Genomic DNA, 19,368 nt, shown 5'->3' on the forward strand with positions numbered 1-19,368 from the left:
ATCTGCCCCTGTGCTGCGAGGGAGATTTAGATCTCCTGGATGGGGAGCAACTGCGATTGGCCACCTTGGAAGGAATAATGGCTGAAATAATATTTGAATATACAGGAGTGCAGGCAGCAAAAAACTCCTGAACAAAACAAATAGTGGCAGAACCAGCAGGGATAGGCAGGCAAGTTGGAGAAATGCTGCAGAGCCCCCGTCCCCAAAAGAAAGTCCAACTGGGGCAATATGGTGCAAGACTGGCAAAAACAGCCCCGTTATAGAAAAGCCTCACACGGTGCCAGACAAAATGGCGCAGGGCCGACAACACAGCCCTCAGGCGTCACAAAATGGTGGCCAAATGACTGGGAGCAGGCAACACAGCTCCACAAATGTTAGAAAACCCCTGTGGGACAGGACTTCCTGCGGTGACGTCAGCGTGTAAGGAGCGAGGGGAACGAGGCTCCGTCCCCGAAGCTTCAATTTTCTTGATTGGAAGCCGTCTTTGGCACTATCGACCACGGAGAGGTCGACAGAAAAAGGAGGACTCTCTAGGACCTCGGGGGCGACAGCAATCACCCTGAAGGTTCAGAGGAAACCCTCCTAATTCTAGCCAGGAAAAAAACCAGCCATTTGGCTGGCCGGAGCGCTGTCAACCGATAAGTGTGGAAGCGAAGATTCAAGAGAAACATCGGTAAAGACTAAGTAGATTGAGATATAAAGGTATAATCATAAGGACCTAAATACACTGGCGAGAATAGGACTCCAAAAAGTGGCGGCAAGATCGTCAAGCAAGCGGCGAGAGACAGTGATTGGAGCGAAGCTCAATACACACAATGACAACGCAGATCTGACAGGCGAAAGGAACGAGTGACAGACAAAGAGGATTATAAGTAAGCGGTGGATTATAACCTTAAAATAACACAATTTGACTTAACAGAGGAAAAAAGGATTATTTAAGAGAAAGATTGTAGAAAGTAAACCTAAAGAACTGAGACTTTTTTAAGACCGTTGTGAGCGGAAGGAAACCAACTGAACAGTAGCGAATGGCGGACTGAGGATTTGGAGAAGGGAACTTTCACTTTGTATCCAGCGACAATAGTAAATTCAACTACAGACACGAGACGTGTAGTGAGACATTAGATACATTGACGCTGTTGCCAAAGGAGATACAACCTGCTACACAGGAATATTGGAACAATTGATTTACTTGATTTACTTATGGATTTAATAGAGGATATTGAAACAGAACTGGGACAGCTGAGTGAAAAGAGGGCGAACTGAAGAACGAAGGAAGAAGGAAAGGAGAAGGAAGCAACCCCAATTGGTTTGAGAGTGATATACTTGAGAACTTTAAATATTAAACTACTAAATTTCATCTATTTTAAAACTTACTTAACTTTGCTTAAAGAATATTAATATCCAATTTGAAATTATTATAATACATAATAAGGAATTGATTTAACATTACTATTATTATTATTATTATTTTTTTCTCTTATTGTCTTACTATTTCCTACCCTATTGAAACAACTATATAGATTGCAAAATAATATATTGATTAAGTGGAATTATATTGCATATTGACTAGAAAGTTAGATATTAATATAGACATTGCATAGAGATTGTTATAGATATCATTAAGGAATAATAATTGTAATAATTAATATAGGTAACATATATTGGTAACGGTGATACAACTCAATAGAATACTTTAGATGATTTATAGAGAACTTTAATCCCATTGATCTATTATAGAAAGGTTATATAGAGATTGTTTAATTTTAAAGTGAATTTAAGTATTGTGATTATTTAGTATTTGAGTATTAATTGCATTATACTGTTTAGGGATAAGAATAGAAGAATGAATTGTTAAAATATTGTTTTTTCTCCCTAACCCCTTCGAATTAATTATCCTGATCCTTATATAACGATATTTCACCCACCCCCAATTAATTAGTATATGAAAATTTGGGGAAAATTAATACAAAAGACAACGATGGCAACATCTTCACTAACAATAACTAAATCAGGGAAAAAATTAACAACAAACCCAATACCTACACAATCTTCACCCGCACAACAAAAAACTATAGACACGATGTTAACGACAGACAAAGAAAAAGCTGCCAGTGCACACAGCATACAGAATATACAGTCTATACTAGCTATGATTCAGGAGGGGATGAACAAAACCCAAGAAACAATTGCAAATAACCACGAAGAAACAAAAAAGAACCATGAGGAATTGAAATCAGAAGTAGGACAAATAAATGATAATATTAAAAAAATGGACAATAAGATTGAGAGAATACAACAAAACATAGTTAAAAACGAAGAACGAATCCAAAACATGGAAGCCAAAATGATTCTAACGGAGAAAAAGATGGACAATATCGAACAAAATCAAATGGAGTCAACTAGAGAACTCGAAGAGTCAATTACCCATTTAGAATTAGAAAAAGCATCATTCTTCTTACGATTTCAAAATATTGCAGAAACAAAAGGAGAAGATCTAAGAGACCTGATGACAGATATATTAGTAGAGGCTACCCAAAAGGAAAAAACCGAAATTAGTAGGGAAATTGACGAAATATATAGAGTCCATACGAACTATGCTCGTAGGAACAAACTACCTAAAGAAATACATGTTAGATTCGCACGTAAAACTGTAAAAGAAGAGATCTACATGTCCATGAGAGAGGGAAAACCCTGCTAACAAGGGAAAGAAATAATAACCTTAAAACAAGTTCCAAGAAGAATAAGAGAATACAGAAAAAACTACAACTTTTTGACAACCCTACTGATTCAACACAAAATAATGTTCCGCTGGCTGGTGCCAGAGGGAATCTTAATATCCTGGGACGACAAAAAATATAAAATCGATACGATAGAGAAGGCACAAGAATTCTTTGATACTCACTTTATAATAGAAGAGGAACAGGAAACTAGACGTGATTCAGATAATGTAAACCAGGAATACCCCACGGGGGAAACAAAAAAAGGGAAGGAAGAGAAGGAGCCTAGGGAAAGGGAGAAGGGGCTAGGGAGAAAACGCATATGGTAACAAGAAACACAAGTAAACTTAAACTAATAAAGAAAAACTAAAGGAAATGGGACGAGAGTTGAAATTAATCTCAATTAATATAAACGGCCTTAATCTACCAACCAAAAGAACACACACTTTCAGAAAACTTCAAAAATTAGACATAGATATTATCAACCTACAAGAAGTACATATCAAAAAACAACATCAACAGTTACTAGAAAACAGAAAACTTGGAACACTATTCACCTCACTATCAGATCAAAAAAAAAGAGGTATCGCAGTATACATTAAAAGCCACATCCAGGCAAAACAAATCTACACAGATGAAGATGGCAGGATACTAATGATAGATATTAAGATGGAGACCCGAAATATGTTATTGATATCAATATATGCCCCGAATGGGAGCCAAAAAGAATACTTTAAAAAGATACACGATAAAATTAAAGAATTAGACTACGAACATCTATGTATAATAGGGGACTATAATGCAATCGTTGATATGGAATATGACTACCAAAGTAATAAAAAAAATAACTCTAGGAAAAAGACACTACCTGATTCTTTTAAGGACATGACTCAAGAGTTACAATTGAAAGATGCCTGGAGAGAACTGAATAAAACTAAAAAACAGTATACTTATTATTCAAACCCCCATCAGTCCTGGTCCAGACTAGACATGGCCTGGATGACCGCAGAATTAAGAGAAAATATAAAAGAAATTGAAATCGCACCGAATATATGGGCGGACCATAGTCCTATAACAATAGTCTGGAAAGGCCAACCAAAAAGGGGACGATGGATGATGGATAGAGAGATCATTAAAGATAAAGAATACATAGAGATGATAAAGAAAGAGATGGAGATATTTTTCCAAATAAATAACTGGGAACAAACATCATTGCAAGTCCTATGGGACACTACAAAGGCATATATAAGAGGATTAACAATCTCATTTAAGGCGAAGAAAAACAGAGAGAAACAGCAAAGAAGAAACGATTTATTGACGGAGCTCAAAAAACAGGAAGCAGAATTACAGAACAGACCTGACAAGAAAGAGATCAAGGGGAAAATAAATCTCATCAAACATGAAATAAATTTAATAACAACAACAGAAATAGCTAGGAAAATCAAAATGGCAAAACAAAACCAATTTGAATTCGCAAATAAAACAGGACGTTGGTTGGCTTATAAACTAAAGAAAGAAAAGGAAAAAAAAATAATACACCAACTACAAGACGAACAAGGGCAATTACAGCACATGGACGAAGAAAAAAAGCGAATCGTAAGAAATTTTTATCAGGAACTATATGCACAGGAAGAAATCCAATTGGAAAAAGTGAAAGAATATATAAATAAATCCAACATTCAAGAAATAAAGGAAACTCAAAGAGAACTCTTGAACAAACCAATATCGATGTTAGAATTAATGGAAGCAAAGAAGAAGCTGAACAACAATAAAACACCAGGTCCAGACGGCATCCCAACGGAATTTTACAAAATTGAATACCAGCCAATAGATGATATTTTATTACAAGTCCTAAATGAAGCAATCTTAGAAGCCAAAATTCCCAAATCATGGATTGAAACAATCATTACTCTGATACCCAAAGAAGACTCAGATCTCACCCAAACCAAAAACTACAGACCTATATCACTTCTAAACGTAGACTATAAACTATTTACATCAATCATGGCCCAGAGAATGAAGAAAATTATCGTGAATTACATCCATCCTGATCAAAATGGATTCATTCCAAACAGGCAAATTAACAAGAACACAAGAACAATAATAAATATACTGGAATATTATGAGCAAAAATCGAATGAAAAGATGGCTCTACTCTTCCTTGACGCACAAAAGGCGTTCGACAATCTTAACTGGGGATTCTTAATACTACAATTAGAAAAAATGGGAACCGGCGACAAATTTTTAAATATGATTAAAACAATATACTCAGATCAAATTGCAAAAATATGGATAAACGGAGAGACAACAGACCAATTTAAAATATCTAAGGGAGTGAGACAAGGATGTCCCCTCTCTCCTATATTATATATATTAGCATTGGAACCACTGTTGAATGAAATCAGGAACGACAATGACATAAAAGGATTAAGAACAAAAAACCAGGAGTATAAATTACAAGCATTCGCAGACGATGTAGTATTCATTTTAGAACGACCAAAACAATCAGGACTGAATTTACTAAGGAAGATAGATCAATATGGCGAAGTGGCAGGATTGAGAATTAATAGGCAAAAAACAAAACTACTAACTAAAAATTTGACAAAAACCCAGGAGAAAGAATTGGAAGAGACATTAGGAATACAAACAACAACCAAAATAAAATATCTAGGAATTTGGCTCACCAATAAGATATCATCCCTCAAAGAAGACAATTACATCAAATTGGCCAAACAAATCCAGAAGGACTTAGAGGTATGGAGTAAGCTGAAATTATCACTACTAGGCAAAATTGCTTCAATTAAAATGACAATTCTACCAAAAATACTATATCTATTTAGAACAATACCGATAAACCCAGGAAAATCATACTTCAAAGACCTTGACAAAATGATATTAAAGTATTTATGGCATGGAAAAAGAGCCAGGATTAAACTGAAACACTTGCAGGACACTAAAGAAAGGGGTGGTCTGGGACTACCAGATTGGCAAACCTATTACATTGCAACAGCTTTAACTTGGATTAAGGATTGGATGACACTTAAAGATAAAAGAACACTAGCACTAGAAGGATTTGACCTGTCAAAAGGTCGGCACGCATTTCTATGGGAAGAAAAGCCCAGACAACATGAACACTTCAGGAGACATTATATCAGAGGAGCACTGGCAAAAATTTGGACTGAAATAAGGAAAAACACTACGACAAAATCCCAAGATGGCTATCAACCATGGAGGCCCAAATCTACCCGAACACAATGGACACAGACAGGATGAAAACCTATGACGAATTGTTGAACACAGAGGGAGATATGAAAACAAGAGAGGAACTGAGACAACAAGGCACGGATATTGATTGGTGGCCGTATTTACAGATAAAATCAAGATATAAAAGTGATATGGAAAAATTTGGAATCCAAAAAGAAAGAAATGAATTAGATAAAATTATAATGCAATCAGATGACAAATTAATAACTAAAATATATAACTATCTATTAAAATACAAATTGGAAGAAGAAGTGGTGAAGGAAAATATGATTATTTGGGCCAAAAATTTTGGATATAATATTAACCTAGAGAATTGGGAAAAAATATGGAAAGTAAATACTAAGCTGACAATGTCCGTGCCCTACAAAGAAAATACATACAAGATGTTTTATAGGTGGCATCTCCCCCCTGCACGGTTGGCAAGGATGTTTCCCAATACTAATCAGAACTGTTGGAAGTGTAAAATACAGAAGGGGACCTACTACCACATGTGGTGGTCATGCCCCAAAGTCAAAAAATTTTGGAAAACAATTCAAAGTCAGCTGGAAGAAATTACCGCCCAAAAAGTACCCCTTAGACCAGAAACTTATCTATTAGGTATACTGACAAAGGACTATAAAAAAGAGACACAATATTTGATAATACATATCCTAACTGCAGCTAGAATTGTCTTCGCACAAATGTGGAAATTGGAAAACACGCCACCAGAAGAAAAAATAATACAAAAAATTATGGAATGTGCAGAAATGGACAAATTGACCAAAGAAATACAAGGAAAAGAAGATACAGACTTTTACTTAATTTGGCAAGAATGGTACAAATGGTTAGATAAAAAAGACACGAAATAAGAGATTACCACCCAATACTACAAAAATAAGTAAATAACAGGAAATATCGTTATATAAACATTGATACAAGATGAAAGATAATATATATAGATATATTGATATATAATTACCGAAGTAGCTCTACTTTCAAAGTTCAAGTCATGCGACTTGATTTCATTGTATAGTTAGTTTATGTCTAGTTTGTTTTAATGTTTATGTCTATATGTGTATGTTTGTTTACAATAAAAAATTTAAAAAAAAAAAAAAGAAAAAAAAGAAAACCCCTGTGGGACAGTGCGGAACCGACAGAACAGCTCCTGAAGTGCCCAGAGTCTCGTACAGTCAAATGGCGCAGGGTAGACAACACCACCCCTTTGGCAGCTGAATTGAGCCTGCAGAGAACCAGAGCTGACAGAACAGTCCCTGGAGTAATGGCGATGCGGGCAAAGCGAGGGAGAGCTGAGCTCTGACAACACGGAGCTATCCTCAATCCCCACATTGCGAGACTGACAACACGGCCTTCCACGCGCTCCCCCAGCAACTCACAGACAGCCGATTAGGTTGAAATCGCAGTCAAAGGAGTCCTGGTGCCAATGGCGGCAAGTGGCTAAAAGAAATCCAAACCGCTGCCGGCAAAGCCGCGGCTCAACTGAGTGGCGCTCCATCGATCGGGACCTCCCAAACTGCCAGCAGATCAGTGGGCTCTTAGCCAGATGAAAAATAATGAAAATGTTGAAATTCTCCAAGTTTAGAAAGTCCAGTGAATGGAGCTAAAAGAAAAAAGTCTCTAAAGGCCGCACTGAGTAAGGAATGGGAGCTAAACAGGAAGAGGAGGTGTGTTTAAATAAACTCTTACTCAGTCTCTGGCCAATCAGATGAGGATTAACCCATTCGATGGACTATCTAAGCAGCGCAAGGAAGAAATTATTCTTCTCCCTATGAATTGTGATTGTTTCTCTCACCAGTTGTTGTTTTTTTCCAAGCTGAGGATCCAATATTTTATTAAAAACTCCTGTTACCACTTTAATCATTAAATTCACTCATTCAATATTGAAAACATTCATAAAACATAATAAGAGATCTTTAAATTAGGCCTATAAACATTAACCATATTTATTAGAATCCCTGTTATTACATCAAATAACCTGTTGTACATGAATTGAATATCTTTTTGAATCAGAATGGTCACACTTAGTTTTTGTCAAAGTATTTGTGAGGCAAACCTCTCCCACCCATTCCTTCATTATTAAGATTTGTCATGTTCAATTAAATGTGTTTCTTGTAGATAAGCAAAGCTGTCCTTGTAGGTTAAGACATCATTTAAAAGTGCTGTTGGCCACGTATAATTGTAATTAGTTTTTCTTTTGTAGAAAAAAAACCTGAAATGTTTGGAAAGGAAATTAACTTAAGGATATAATGGGCCAAACTGATATGGAAATGAAATTTTATAAATAATTATATTTCAGGCAATTCTGAGTCTGTCCATATAATTATAAGGCTTTAATACTGTGTGAGAAATATTTTTCTGTTTAAATAGGATTTATTTGTAAGCCATTTTGACCTAAAAAAAGAAAGTAAGGAAATCTTCAGATATTTTAGCCTTAGTCAATGGGGTGGGTTCCCTTAGAATTCCATCAGTTGACTTTATCTTAATTTCATACTATGTTTTGAAGAAATCCTTATAAATATGTTCAGAATGACCTAAATGTTAATATTTATTTATTTGTAACATTTATTAACTGCCTATCTTGCCACAGAGTAAATCTGGGTGACTTACAATATTAAAAGTTAAAATTGTATAATTTATAATAATATAAACACAATTTTATAAAATCAGCCTAGCTAAAAAGGTGGAGGGAAGGAGTATGATGAGAAGGGGTGTGGAATTTTGTTAATCTATTCAACCACCCCTAATGTGAAATCCCTCTGTTGGAGCCCCAAGCCAGCTGGCAGAGCCAGATCTTTAAGCTGTTACCAAAGGTAAGGAGATTGGAGCCGACCTCACTCTGGGGAGGCAAGATATTCTAAAGGGCAGGCACAATGGCAGAGAAAGCTTTTCTCTTGGACTCCACCAGCCAGAATTCCCTGGCCGATGGGGCCTCCTCTGTCAGCACGGGTAGGGCAGGCCAATTCAAGTGGGATGAGATAGTCCTTGTTGTCATATACTAGACCCATATGTCAGTATAGGACTGTTATTAACATTTTCAGTGGCAAAAAATACAGCTGCAAAAAAATTCCCTTAATACATTTACATTTTTTATTTTTTAAAAACACAAATCCAGATAGGGAAGAAGGGTGGATGAGGATGGATGGATTGATGTGATCTGCAAAGATGCTCCACATTGTCTTTGTACTATTCTGAATCACCTGATTTTTGTGAAGCATTGTACAACATTGCTTTGAGAATAAGTCTTAAAGCGTTAGCCTCATAGTTTACTGATTTAAGAGCTTAAATCATTTTGAGACAAATTGAACGCTGGTTTTTATGCCACTTCAGAATTTATTAAATGATTATCGATTGCAGTTTTGTTATATAAAAATTAAAAGTAAAATCCACAAAAGAACAAATTTCTAAATGAATGTGATTGTATTTACCACTGATTCTTACTACAAATATATTCATTATGTAGCTTTATAACAATTGAGCATTTTTCTTTTTTACTATTTTTATTAATATGAATGCTGTTAAAATTATGCAAATACAGAAAACCATAATTTCAGTTAGTTAACACCCTTTGTTTTTTACTTTTCAGGTGTACATTCAGGTTTCCCAGCACAAACATCAAGATAACATTTACAGCTTTATCCAATGAAAAGAGAGAAAAACAGGAGTCCCCACAGTCCCCAGTGAAACCTGTACAACCCCAGATTTCTCCCCTAACAATAAACATTCCAGACAACATGGCTCACTTGATCAGCCCTCTTCCCTCTCCCACAGGAACCATCAGGTATTTTTATATTGTTTTGCTGCATTTAGGTTTATCGTAGAACTACAAAAAATGTAATATTAATCTGTAATTAATTAATTACTAATTTTAAATTCTGCAATCACATTTAACTTATCCTTGGAGCAAATTATTTTTGATTTTTTTCTAATGCCACTTAATCAAGTTTATTGGCATTAGATGAAACTCCAGCAATCATTCTTAGTTAAATTAAAGATGGTGCTGACAGTCTCATTAATTTCAGTGTGGGCTTGACCTATTTAGACATAAGGAATGTAAATATGTGGGGCCTTATTTGAAGAGAAAGAAATGTATACATATGGGGACTTAATATGTATCTGTTATGTATTATTGTTTACTTATTATGTATTCATCTGATTGTGAGTTGCCCAAATCCAGAAGCAACTTATGGGTGGCTTCACATAATTAAAAAAGCAATGTAATATTAAAATTTGTCCTGAGGAAACAATTGAAAAAATATTTCATACGTTCCAAACTAGAGGGACCCATCAGGCACTCTAACCCACTAGATGTCATTGTTTAATTGTTAGGACCTGAAGTAAACCATTCTATCTGATCATAGAGAGTAGGCAGATACTATCAGAGACAAATGTTCTCCAAATAACTTGGTCCTAGTTCACACAGAGCTTTATAGATAGTAGTTAGCATCTTGAATTTCATCTGAAGATTTTCTGCAGTTCACGAAGCAGAGGTGTTACATAGGCATAGCAAGGCTGCTGCACTGTGGACTAACTGTGGTTTCTGAGTGGGCAGCTCCATGTAGTGATAGTGCTTAACTGCCAGCTAGCCTTACTGAGAGAAATAATGCTGAGAGCAGAAGAGTTTATTCTTTGTCTAGTCTTCTGATTTCTTTAAATGGACTCATAATTTAACATGAAATGTGAAAATAGCATTTGGAATAATTTTTGCATGCAGCAAGCTGCTTGATGAAAGTTTTTGTTACAATAACAGTTTGTTCAAACTAAGGTTAACCTAATATTCCTTGATACAGATCATAATTAATTGCGTTATGTACACAAGTATGTGTACTAAAACTATAAAATTAAAACAGAAGTATTTGTCTCTAAAATATTTGAGAAACGGTTTAACTAAGAACAAAAAGTATTTGTGCATCATTCTGTGCAAATATTTTATTATGTATCATTCTTAATATATCTCTTCCATTCTTTAAAAGCTACTGCAGAAAACTGTCGTCACCATCTGACAATATAAGGCAAGGTTTGCAACTAGAAGGGGATATGTTGTCAATGAGGCATCCTGCACAATGACTTGGTGTTATATGTGAACCAGATCAGTATATTGTATGATTTAAAAAAAACTACTTAATTTAATTTAAAAATATGCCAAAGTTATGAGAGTATCTTTTGTGATTCTTGATATCAGAAAAAACATTATTTCATGTAAAATCAAAAACATCATTTTCAGGCTGAATAAAACATAAACAACATGCCCCAGGAGAGGTAATTGTGACCATATTCATTTTTCTCATGGGGGAAGTAACTAGTTCTTTATGTTAACCAGTGCTCAGATTTTAAATTTATATTTACCGACAAAAAAATAAAGGGGAAGCAGTATGCTGCGTCCAATATTTGGGTAGAACAGGTTGCCCTGATAAAAAACAGTGCTCAGATATGAAGGAACTCAGAAATGTTTTTTTTCCTATGGAACATCTATGCTAATAAATTAAATGTATATATTCTGTAACTCTGTTATTTATAGCATTCATACTGTATATAAGCATTACATACTTAAGACTTTCCGCAAGAAAAATAAAAATCCCAAATATTAACTTTTTAGTGGAATTCATAGTCTTAAAAATATGCTGTTAAAAATATCTTATAGCATCTTAAAATGTGTCATTCCAAAATGCAAAAAGTTTTAAGTTATATTATGAATACTGTTGTTAACATCTTTATAACGTAGTAAAGTGCATTATTAAAAATATTTTCACCTTTTTATTAAGTGTGTTTATATGAACCCCTGTCTATAAAAAGTATTGTGGGCTGTGTTTTCAAACACCATTTTGAAACAGCAGGAACATTTTCTGTTTTAATTACCCTGGAATGCAGATAGATTTCTTCAGCTAAGACTAAGTTATTTGATAAATTTCAAAAATATTTCTGGGATATTATAATAAAATTACTTTAGAATCTCCTATTAATAAATAACCTATTTATGACCTTGTTTTAATACAAATTCTTCTAAATGAATTGATTAAAATGATAAAAATCTGTTGGGGAATTATAATTCTGCTAGCAATAGTAATGACCATGTGATACCTATCTTAAATTCATCATTCTAGGATTAAAACTAGGGCTACCATATATAGGCTGCAAAAATCCAAATAATCACTAAGATAGTAACAAAGAGATACCAGAAGTTCTAACTCATTGAAAATGGTTTCATGTTATTTTTGGAATCCAGATATGGTAGTCCTTCTTAAAACTTATTATTATTTGGCAGGTTTATAATAATTTATGTGTTTTATTAATATCAAGTCTTTAGATTTAATATTATACTTTTAATAACATTTATTCTGGCATAATTATTATAATCTGATTCTTCCAAACATTACACTAAGCTGATAGTTATAAGAGGAAGAGCGGACACTTACCATAAGGGCAAGTGTTTATAGTAAAGGCAAATAGATTTGTTCAATCTTGCCTGTCATTGAAAATCTAGAATTAGCCTGTTTTTAATCTCAAGGGATTGTTTTTGGAATAGAGGCAATATTTGCAAAGATGTTTCTATAAATATATATTCTGATGATAATACAGAAGGAAAATCTGTATCATTTTAATTGTCATTCTCCGCTAATGTCAGTATAACTCAGACAGCTGGAGAATGTTTGTTCAGGAAATTATGTTTAGCTGAAGGAAATTACTGGCTACAATGATATATATTCTGTGATGAAATAGACAACTCTTTTCATACTGTTTTACAGTGCTGCAAATTCCTGCCCATCTAGTCCTCGTGGTGCAGGTTCTTCAGGGTACAAAATGAGTCGTGTAATACCATCTGACTTACATCTTATGGCTGACAATTCACAGTCAGAAAATGATAAAGAAGCATCTGGTGGAGATAGCCCAAAGGTGAGATTCTTTTGAATAGAATCAATTTGTAAAATCAGTTACCGAGTAATACATTAGAAGTTAATTGAAAAATATTGCTTTGAAAAGTAAACAGAAATAATGTTTATGTGTAGCAGTTCAGACTGAAAACTAAAATAGATCCTATGATATTTACATTGAACTTAAAGCTTACATAAACGTATGGCTGAAATTTGGATAGCATAAAAAGCAAAGAAAAAAGCCATTTTGTAAGCTGCTTATTTTACCACATTCAAAATTGAGAAAAGCATATTCAAACTTAACAGTTTTTAATGATATATTAGTAGTGCGTGTGTTTATACATGAACTTAAGATCTCAGGTGAGGATTCTGAAAATACATTTGGATTAATTGGTAATCTTTGATTTATTGGAGCATGCCAATCATGGTTGTAAATTGTGATGGTATGCCAAACAAGTTGCACATATCTGGCTAGAAGCGAAGTGGTAACATGCCGTACAATATGGCATTTTTTTAAAAAAATATGAGGGTTCCTCTCCTCCCCTTCTTGTTTCTCGTCTTGCTTCTGCTACAGGAGAACATCTACTGTCATGGATGTCTGTATTTTGAATGGATACACTTTCTGCTGTGGTCCATGCTTTTTACCTCATTTCTCTTCTAGACATGTGATAAGCTGTTGGATGATATTAAGCTAGCATGATTACCAGAAACCAGGCAATACTTGCAAGATTTAGAAGGAGAAACTCTTAGACTTGCAGCTTCTCTATTTAGCCTATCTCAATGATGGTTAACCTTTTTGCCATCACGTGCCAGGGGTGGGGGTCGCACACACGTGTGCCCACACCCATAATTCTATGCGCCCTGCACATGCGACCCCCCCCCTCCCACCTTGCTCCTGGCACGTGATGGCCCGGTGGGCCCGGTAGACCTGTTTTTCTCTCTCCCCAGGCTACAGAGCCTTTCTAGGAGTTTGGGGAGGGCGAAAACAGCTTCGGGTCCCACCAAAAGTTGGCAAACAGGCCGTTTCCAGCCTCTCGGGGGGGGGGAGGCCATTTTTGCCTTTCCCAGGCTTCTAGAAAGGCTCTGGAGGCTGGGGAGAGCAAAAAACGGGCTTTCCGGTCCCACCAGAAGTTGGCAAACGGGCCATTTCTGGCCTTCGGAGGGCCTCCAGGGGGGTGGGGAAGGCTGTTTTCGCCTTCCCCAAGCTCCTAGAAAGGCTCTGGAGCCTGGGGAGAGAGAAAAACGAGTCTTCCCCACCACCACCCTGAAGCCCTCAGGCATGTAACAGCCTGTTTCCCTACTTCTGGTGGGGCCAGAAGGCCCGAGGAGCTGAGCTCGCATGCCACCTGTGGCATGCGCGCCATAGGTTCGCCATCATGGGCCTATCTCATAGTATTCTTCTTGCATTGATAAAGGTAAAAAGTGTCTTGAGATCCTGCAATAAAGGTGGCATATAAATTAACAAATAAGTACATAAACAAAAATGCTGTTCTGCCAAAAAGAGAAGCATGTTTGGCTTTTGTACTTTTGCTGCAATTCCCCAATCTGCTAATTGTCCCTACCTGAACAGCAGACTAGCTTAGTTTTTGAGTTGTGAACCCAAAGATAAATGGCCACAAATACAGAAAAACAAAATCATGCACTACATGATGCCTTTTTGTGCTTCTTTTAAATAATTATTTTTGCTATTTATAAATTCATAGAAATGGGTGGATTGGCAAGTAGAGAGCTGTATACTCAGGAAGCAGCATGAAAGTGAGTGCTGATTAGTTGAAGTTTTCAGGTAGGCCAAACTACCATTCTCTCGTTATTTTAGGCTGAACTTAGTCCCTACATAACAAACAATATGCTTAGGAGTTGCAGGGTGAATATACTAAGAGAAAAAGGGCATGGTAACAGTAAAGCACATTAGAGGTATTTTATACTTGGAATGAATTGTGGCAGGCAGAGCTCTGTATGTGATAAAATTGAAAATGCAAATATGTAATAAAAATGAAAAAGTTGTTAAATGTGTATGATGGTATCTTTCAAGTGATAATGTCCTTTGTATTAAATTATAAAGTTGGTGTTATATTTCTAATGCTCCTGGAGGGATGAGCTATTTTCATTATGTTATTATTTTTAATATTTAGGATGATTCAAAGCCACCTTATTCCTATGCACAACTAATTGTACAAGCAATTACAATGGCTCCTGATAAGCAACTTACACTAAATGGAATTTATACGCACATAACTAAAAATTATCCTTACTACAGGACAGCAGACAAGGGCTGGCAGGTAAAAATTATTAATATTGTTTTAAATGAAATGAGCAAACTATGGTGAATTAAAGCTAGGCATCTGCAAAGTATAGTTTGGGTAGATTATTTTGGGGAGAGATAATTCTGGAGAGCTATTTCTTCCTTAAGATCACATCAATCTAGTTACTTCAGGAATGGTCTAGCGTTTTCTGGAAATTGATTGTCTAAACCAGGAGTAGCTTTGTGATGTTTCAGAGGAAACATGGTACTTTGAGGTTCTTACCTGTTCTTGTAAACTATTCCTTTCCCATAGAATTTCTTCATAAAATAGTTTACTTCACAACTTTTTTAGTTGCAAATTGTGCCATTTATATTTCTATACAATCTAGTTTTGATTGTGAAATTTGATGTTGAAATATCTTTACATATAGGAAGAATATATTAAAATTAAACAGTTTAATATTAATGGTATAAGGAATGTCATTATATGTGCATTGTTTTGTACAATGTGCTCATAATACAATCCTTACATTTATGAAACCAAATAACATTCATTCCAATTTCAATAACTTTATATTACTATAGATTCATCCTAATTCCTATTGCCTTTGAATGTCTGAACTCTGAAAAAAAGTCTATGGTCATCTTGTTTTGCTCACATTAACATATGTTGACTGTATATATTGAAGTTTTTTTTAAATTATTATTGTTGTTGTTGTTGTTGGTTGTACAATCAACCTGATGTTTAAACTGGATTTGGCATTTTTATCTACCTGCTGAGTTGTTCCCAAGGATCTGGGATAAGCAGATTTGTTATTTGATATGGTGGTAAAGGTATCGTCACAGAATTTAAGCTGTTCCAAGCTGCTTTTTGCAATTGACTGAAATTTTGTCAATGCCGGTGGTTTTCCAAGTGGTACACCAGATGTTTTGTGATTGTATCCAATATGCCAATTATTACTATTCTTAATATCTTTGGTTTTTTGCAACAGTTGTTCTACTTTTGTTTGCAGATCTTTGTTGTTATATGTGGATTGTCTACAGTTAAACACACTCAGTCAATTTTTCAAGTCCTAACCAAGGACCTAAGAATAAGAAAGCAGTTTAAGAATATGAGCAGTTCTAAATGGGATTTTTTTTTATTAGAATGTATTCCAACTTAATACTGAGATGGATGATTTCTTTGTTTTCTTTTATGACTCACAGAATTCAATACGTCACAATCTCTCTCTGAATCGTTATTTCATCAAAGTACCACGTTCCCAGGAAGAACCAGGCAAGGGTTCCTTCTGGAGGATAGATCCTGCCTCTGAAAGCAAATTAATAGAACAGGCTTTTAGAAAAAGGCGGCCAAGGGGAGTACCTTGCTTTAGAACCCCACTGGGACCTCTTTCTTCTAGGTAAGGTATTGAGGATGACAACTTAAGCATAGCAGTCCAGAGGCTTTCCTTTAAGTGCACTTCAGGGTCTATTGACTGAAGGATGATCATTGCTTGTCTAAACAACAGAGATGTTTATCAAATAAATGATTGGGGCACAAAGGAAACTATTAACATTTTCTCCTTGAGGAGGTTTGATGGTTCTTTTATGATTACATCTAAGGAAGAAATGTTCCCTGGAGTTGTTACTGACTGTATTCACACTTTAAAGATCTAGCAAATGTATTTGCATAATATACTAAGCGTAATTATTGATTTATTTATTCAGTTTATATGAATAAATAACATATTAATACTAACCTTGGTTAGATTTTCTTGTGGCTTAGCCTATTATGTAAACCTAGACTGTCTTACTTAATCTTTATTCAATGTGTTATGTTAACTGGAAGAAAAGGATTAATTCTTGCTGTATGAACATTTCCACTGTTCTAGTCATGCTAATTTCTTTGCCATTTGTCGTTTGTGTAAATGCAGCATGTTTCATTTCTTATCTTAAAATAATGGAATGTAAGGAGTTGGTTATGAGCCTTGGAGATAATATATTCCAACCCACTGTCCAGTGCAGGAATCATAGAAGCAATAACTGGGGATAGTCGGATTAATTCCCTTAGTGTACATATTGTGCTGTTACACATGCAGTTGGTTCATGACTGGAGACTCGTTTAAAGTCTCCCTATAGAAGGGAGTCTAGGTGATTCTCCCTATAGAATCACCTAGTCAACTTGAGCTGATTGCAGAAAGCTCTGGTTTGTACTTTAATGGGAAACTATAAAAAGATGTCCAGGCTGTAGATTATATTGGAAAACAGAAAATTAAATTCCTGAAAAAGGCAGTAACAAACAACTGCTATATTGTTGCCAAGAAACATATTCTTCTTTCAGACTGTATCCATATAGTCACCAAAAGTCAATCTTAATGAAAGAAAGACTTTACGTTTACTTTTAGCAAAACAATCACTTGATATTTTCCTCATAGTCTCAGCCATTTAAAAAAAAGAAAAAAAAACCTGGAAAAAGTGCTTGGGATTAAAGAAAACAGCAGAGAGAAAAGAAAGTAATACGTAATATTTAACCTTTTCCAGTCACACATTGCTTTTATGCTCCAAATTACAATTCCCCAGCAGCATATTCGCTATGAAAATTTGAATACATTCACGTTCTCGTAAAAAAGACATGGTTGGAAACTAAAATTGACTTTTATCCCGTTAAGTATTTGGAATAATTTAATAATTTGTTAAATTAATAGTTTAAAGAATCAAAAAAGACTTGAATTAGAAGTGAGTAAAAGATGGAATTTATAGTTTTAAGGTGAGGAGTACAAATAACATTTCATTTTCATTTCTTGCTTCAATTGAATTACATTTAAATTTTGTTTAAACTGAAATTTATTACTTAGGCATTGTCTGAAACATGCATCTTGGTGAAGAACTGTTTATTTAAAATAAGTCTTGTGTTTTAGAGAAGATACAAATATAAATTGAGTGGAAAAACCAAGATTAAAGTATTTCACTTTAAATATAGAATGTAGGACATGTGTTTCTATTATTAAAATTCTCATTAAATTCTGGCCCGTTTATACCACTGTTTCATTTTGTACTTCTGAATAAACACTTTGCCTGCCTTTAAGTTACCTCTACAAAACTTCTATAATCAAGAACATTGACTGCTATTTAAACAGCAAAAAATCCTCCCTGTGGAAAGTGTACGGATCAGAAAATTTTTTCTGGGTTATGATAATAGTTATTAATTTTGTATCTAAAAGTGGCCATTTCTGTTCTTTATTTGCAGAAGTGCCCCAGCTTCTCCTAATCATTCTGGAGTATTATCTGCTCATTCGAGTGGTGTGCAAACCCCAGAAAGCCTGTCAAGGGAAGGGTCACCTGTCCCAATGGAGCCTGAGCCAAGCAGTATCCAGCCAAAATTAGCAGTAATACAAGAAGCACGATTTGCACAGAGTGCTCCAGGTGAAATTTTCACGCAGTGCTTATGTACTAAAATTACACAAGAATATTCTGTGGATGATTTAAAATACAAGGATTCTAGAAATTTTACATGAAAATAAAATATATTACCTTAGTGGTGGCAATGTTATGTAGTATTAAAATGTTGAACTAGGGCGGGTGAGAGCAAGATGCAAGTCCAACTTTAGTTATGAAAATTCATTGGGTGACTGTGCCAATCCCATATAAACCCCTTTTACCTATTAGAGGTAAAGATTGGATAAATATATAATATATAAGACATAATATAAATGTTTCCTCATACTAAATTATGGCTGATAAATTCATAGTGAAATAAGCTGTGATGAACGTTGTTGCTTCCCAACAGTGAATAGCACAGTTCTGTAGTTTATCGCATTTTCACGTTGCTGGATTACAGCAACAATTCTGGACCATGTGGACCAGGGGTCCCCAACCCCCAGGCCACGGTTCACTACCGTCCATAACCTATTTGAAATTGGGCCATGCGAGTGGCAGATTGGCGCACATGCATCTCCAGCTTGTGCGAGTGGTGGGCCGGTGCACATGCATACTCATGCAGCTCTACTTGTGCAAATCAACCGTGTGCGTGTGCATGCACACCAGCTCGCTGCTCATAAATTGCGCTAGTGCTCATGTGCATTAGCCTGCCACTTGCGCCACCCGGTTCCCTCCCCCCCCCAGGTAGCCACAAACAACCCCATTTTACTAGATTACTAACATCCTGGCCAGTTCATGTAAACCTCAGAGGAGAAAGGGTTAATTTTTCTCATAGCCTGCGGAGGGATGGGAGGAGGGGTGAAATCCAGCAAGTTCTGACAGGTTCTGGAGAACTAGCAGCAGAAATTTTGAGTAGTTCGGAGAA

General features: G+C 35.5%; 1 protein-coding gene across 2 annotated transcripts in view; it reads left to right on the top strand.

Annotated features, from left to right (window-relative positions):
* FOXK2 (forkhead box K2) overlaps positions 1-19,368 on the top strand; it is a 58,262-nt gene that overhangs the window by 24,603 nt on the left and 14,291 nt on the right. For both annotated transcript variants that reach the window (XM_070937439.1, XM_070937440.1), the window contains exons 2-6: positions 9,562-9,756; positions 12,719-12,866; positions 14,977-15,123; positions 16,293-16,486; positions 18,313-18,488. In XM_070937439.1, the coding sequence (XP_070793540.1) occupies positions 9,562-9,756; positions 12,719-12,866; positions 14,977-15,123; positions 16,293-16,486; positions 18,313-18,488 (860 nt within the window). The remainder of the gene's footprint in view (positions 1-9,561; positions 9,757-12,718; positions 12,867-14,976; positions 15,124-16,292; positions 16,487-18,312; positions 18,489-19,368) is intronic.

Source organism: Pituophis catenifer, unplaced genomic scaffold, assembly GCF_029215685.1.
Source record: "Pituophis catenifer annectens isolate HBS135680 unplaced genomic scaffold, rPitCat1.0.hap2 SCAF_2, whole genome shotgun sequence".
In the NCBI taxonomy this organism is placed as follows: Eukaryota; Metazoa; Chordata; class Lepidosauria; order Squamata; family Colubridae; genus Pituophis; species Pituophis catenifer.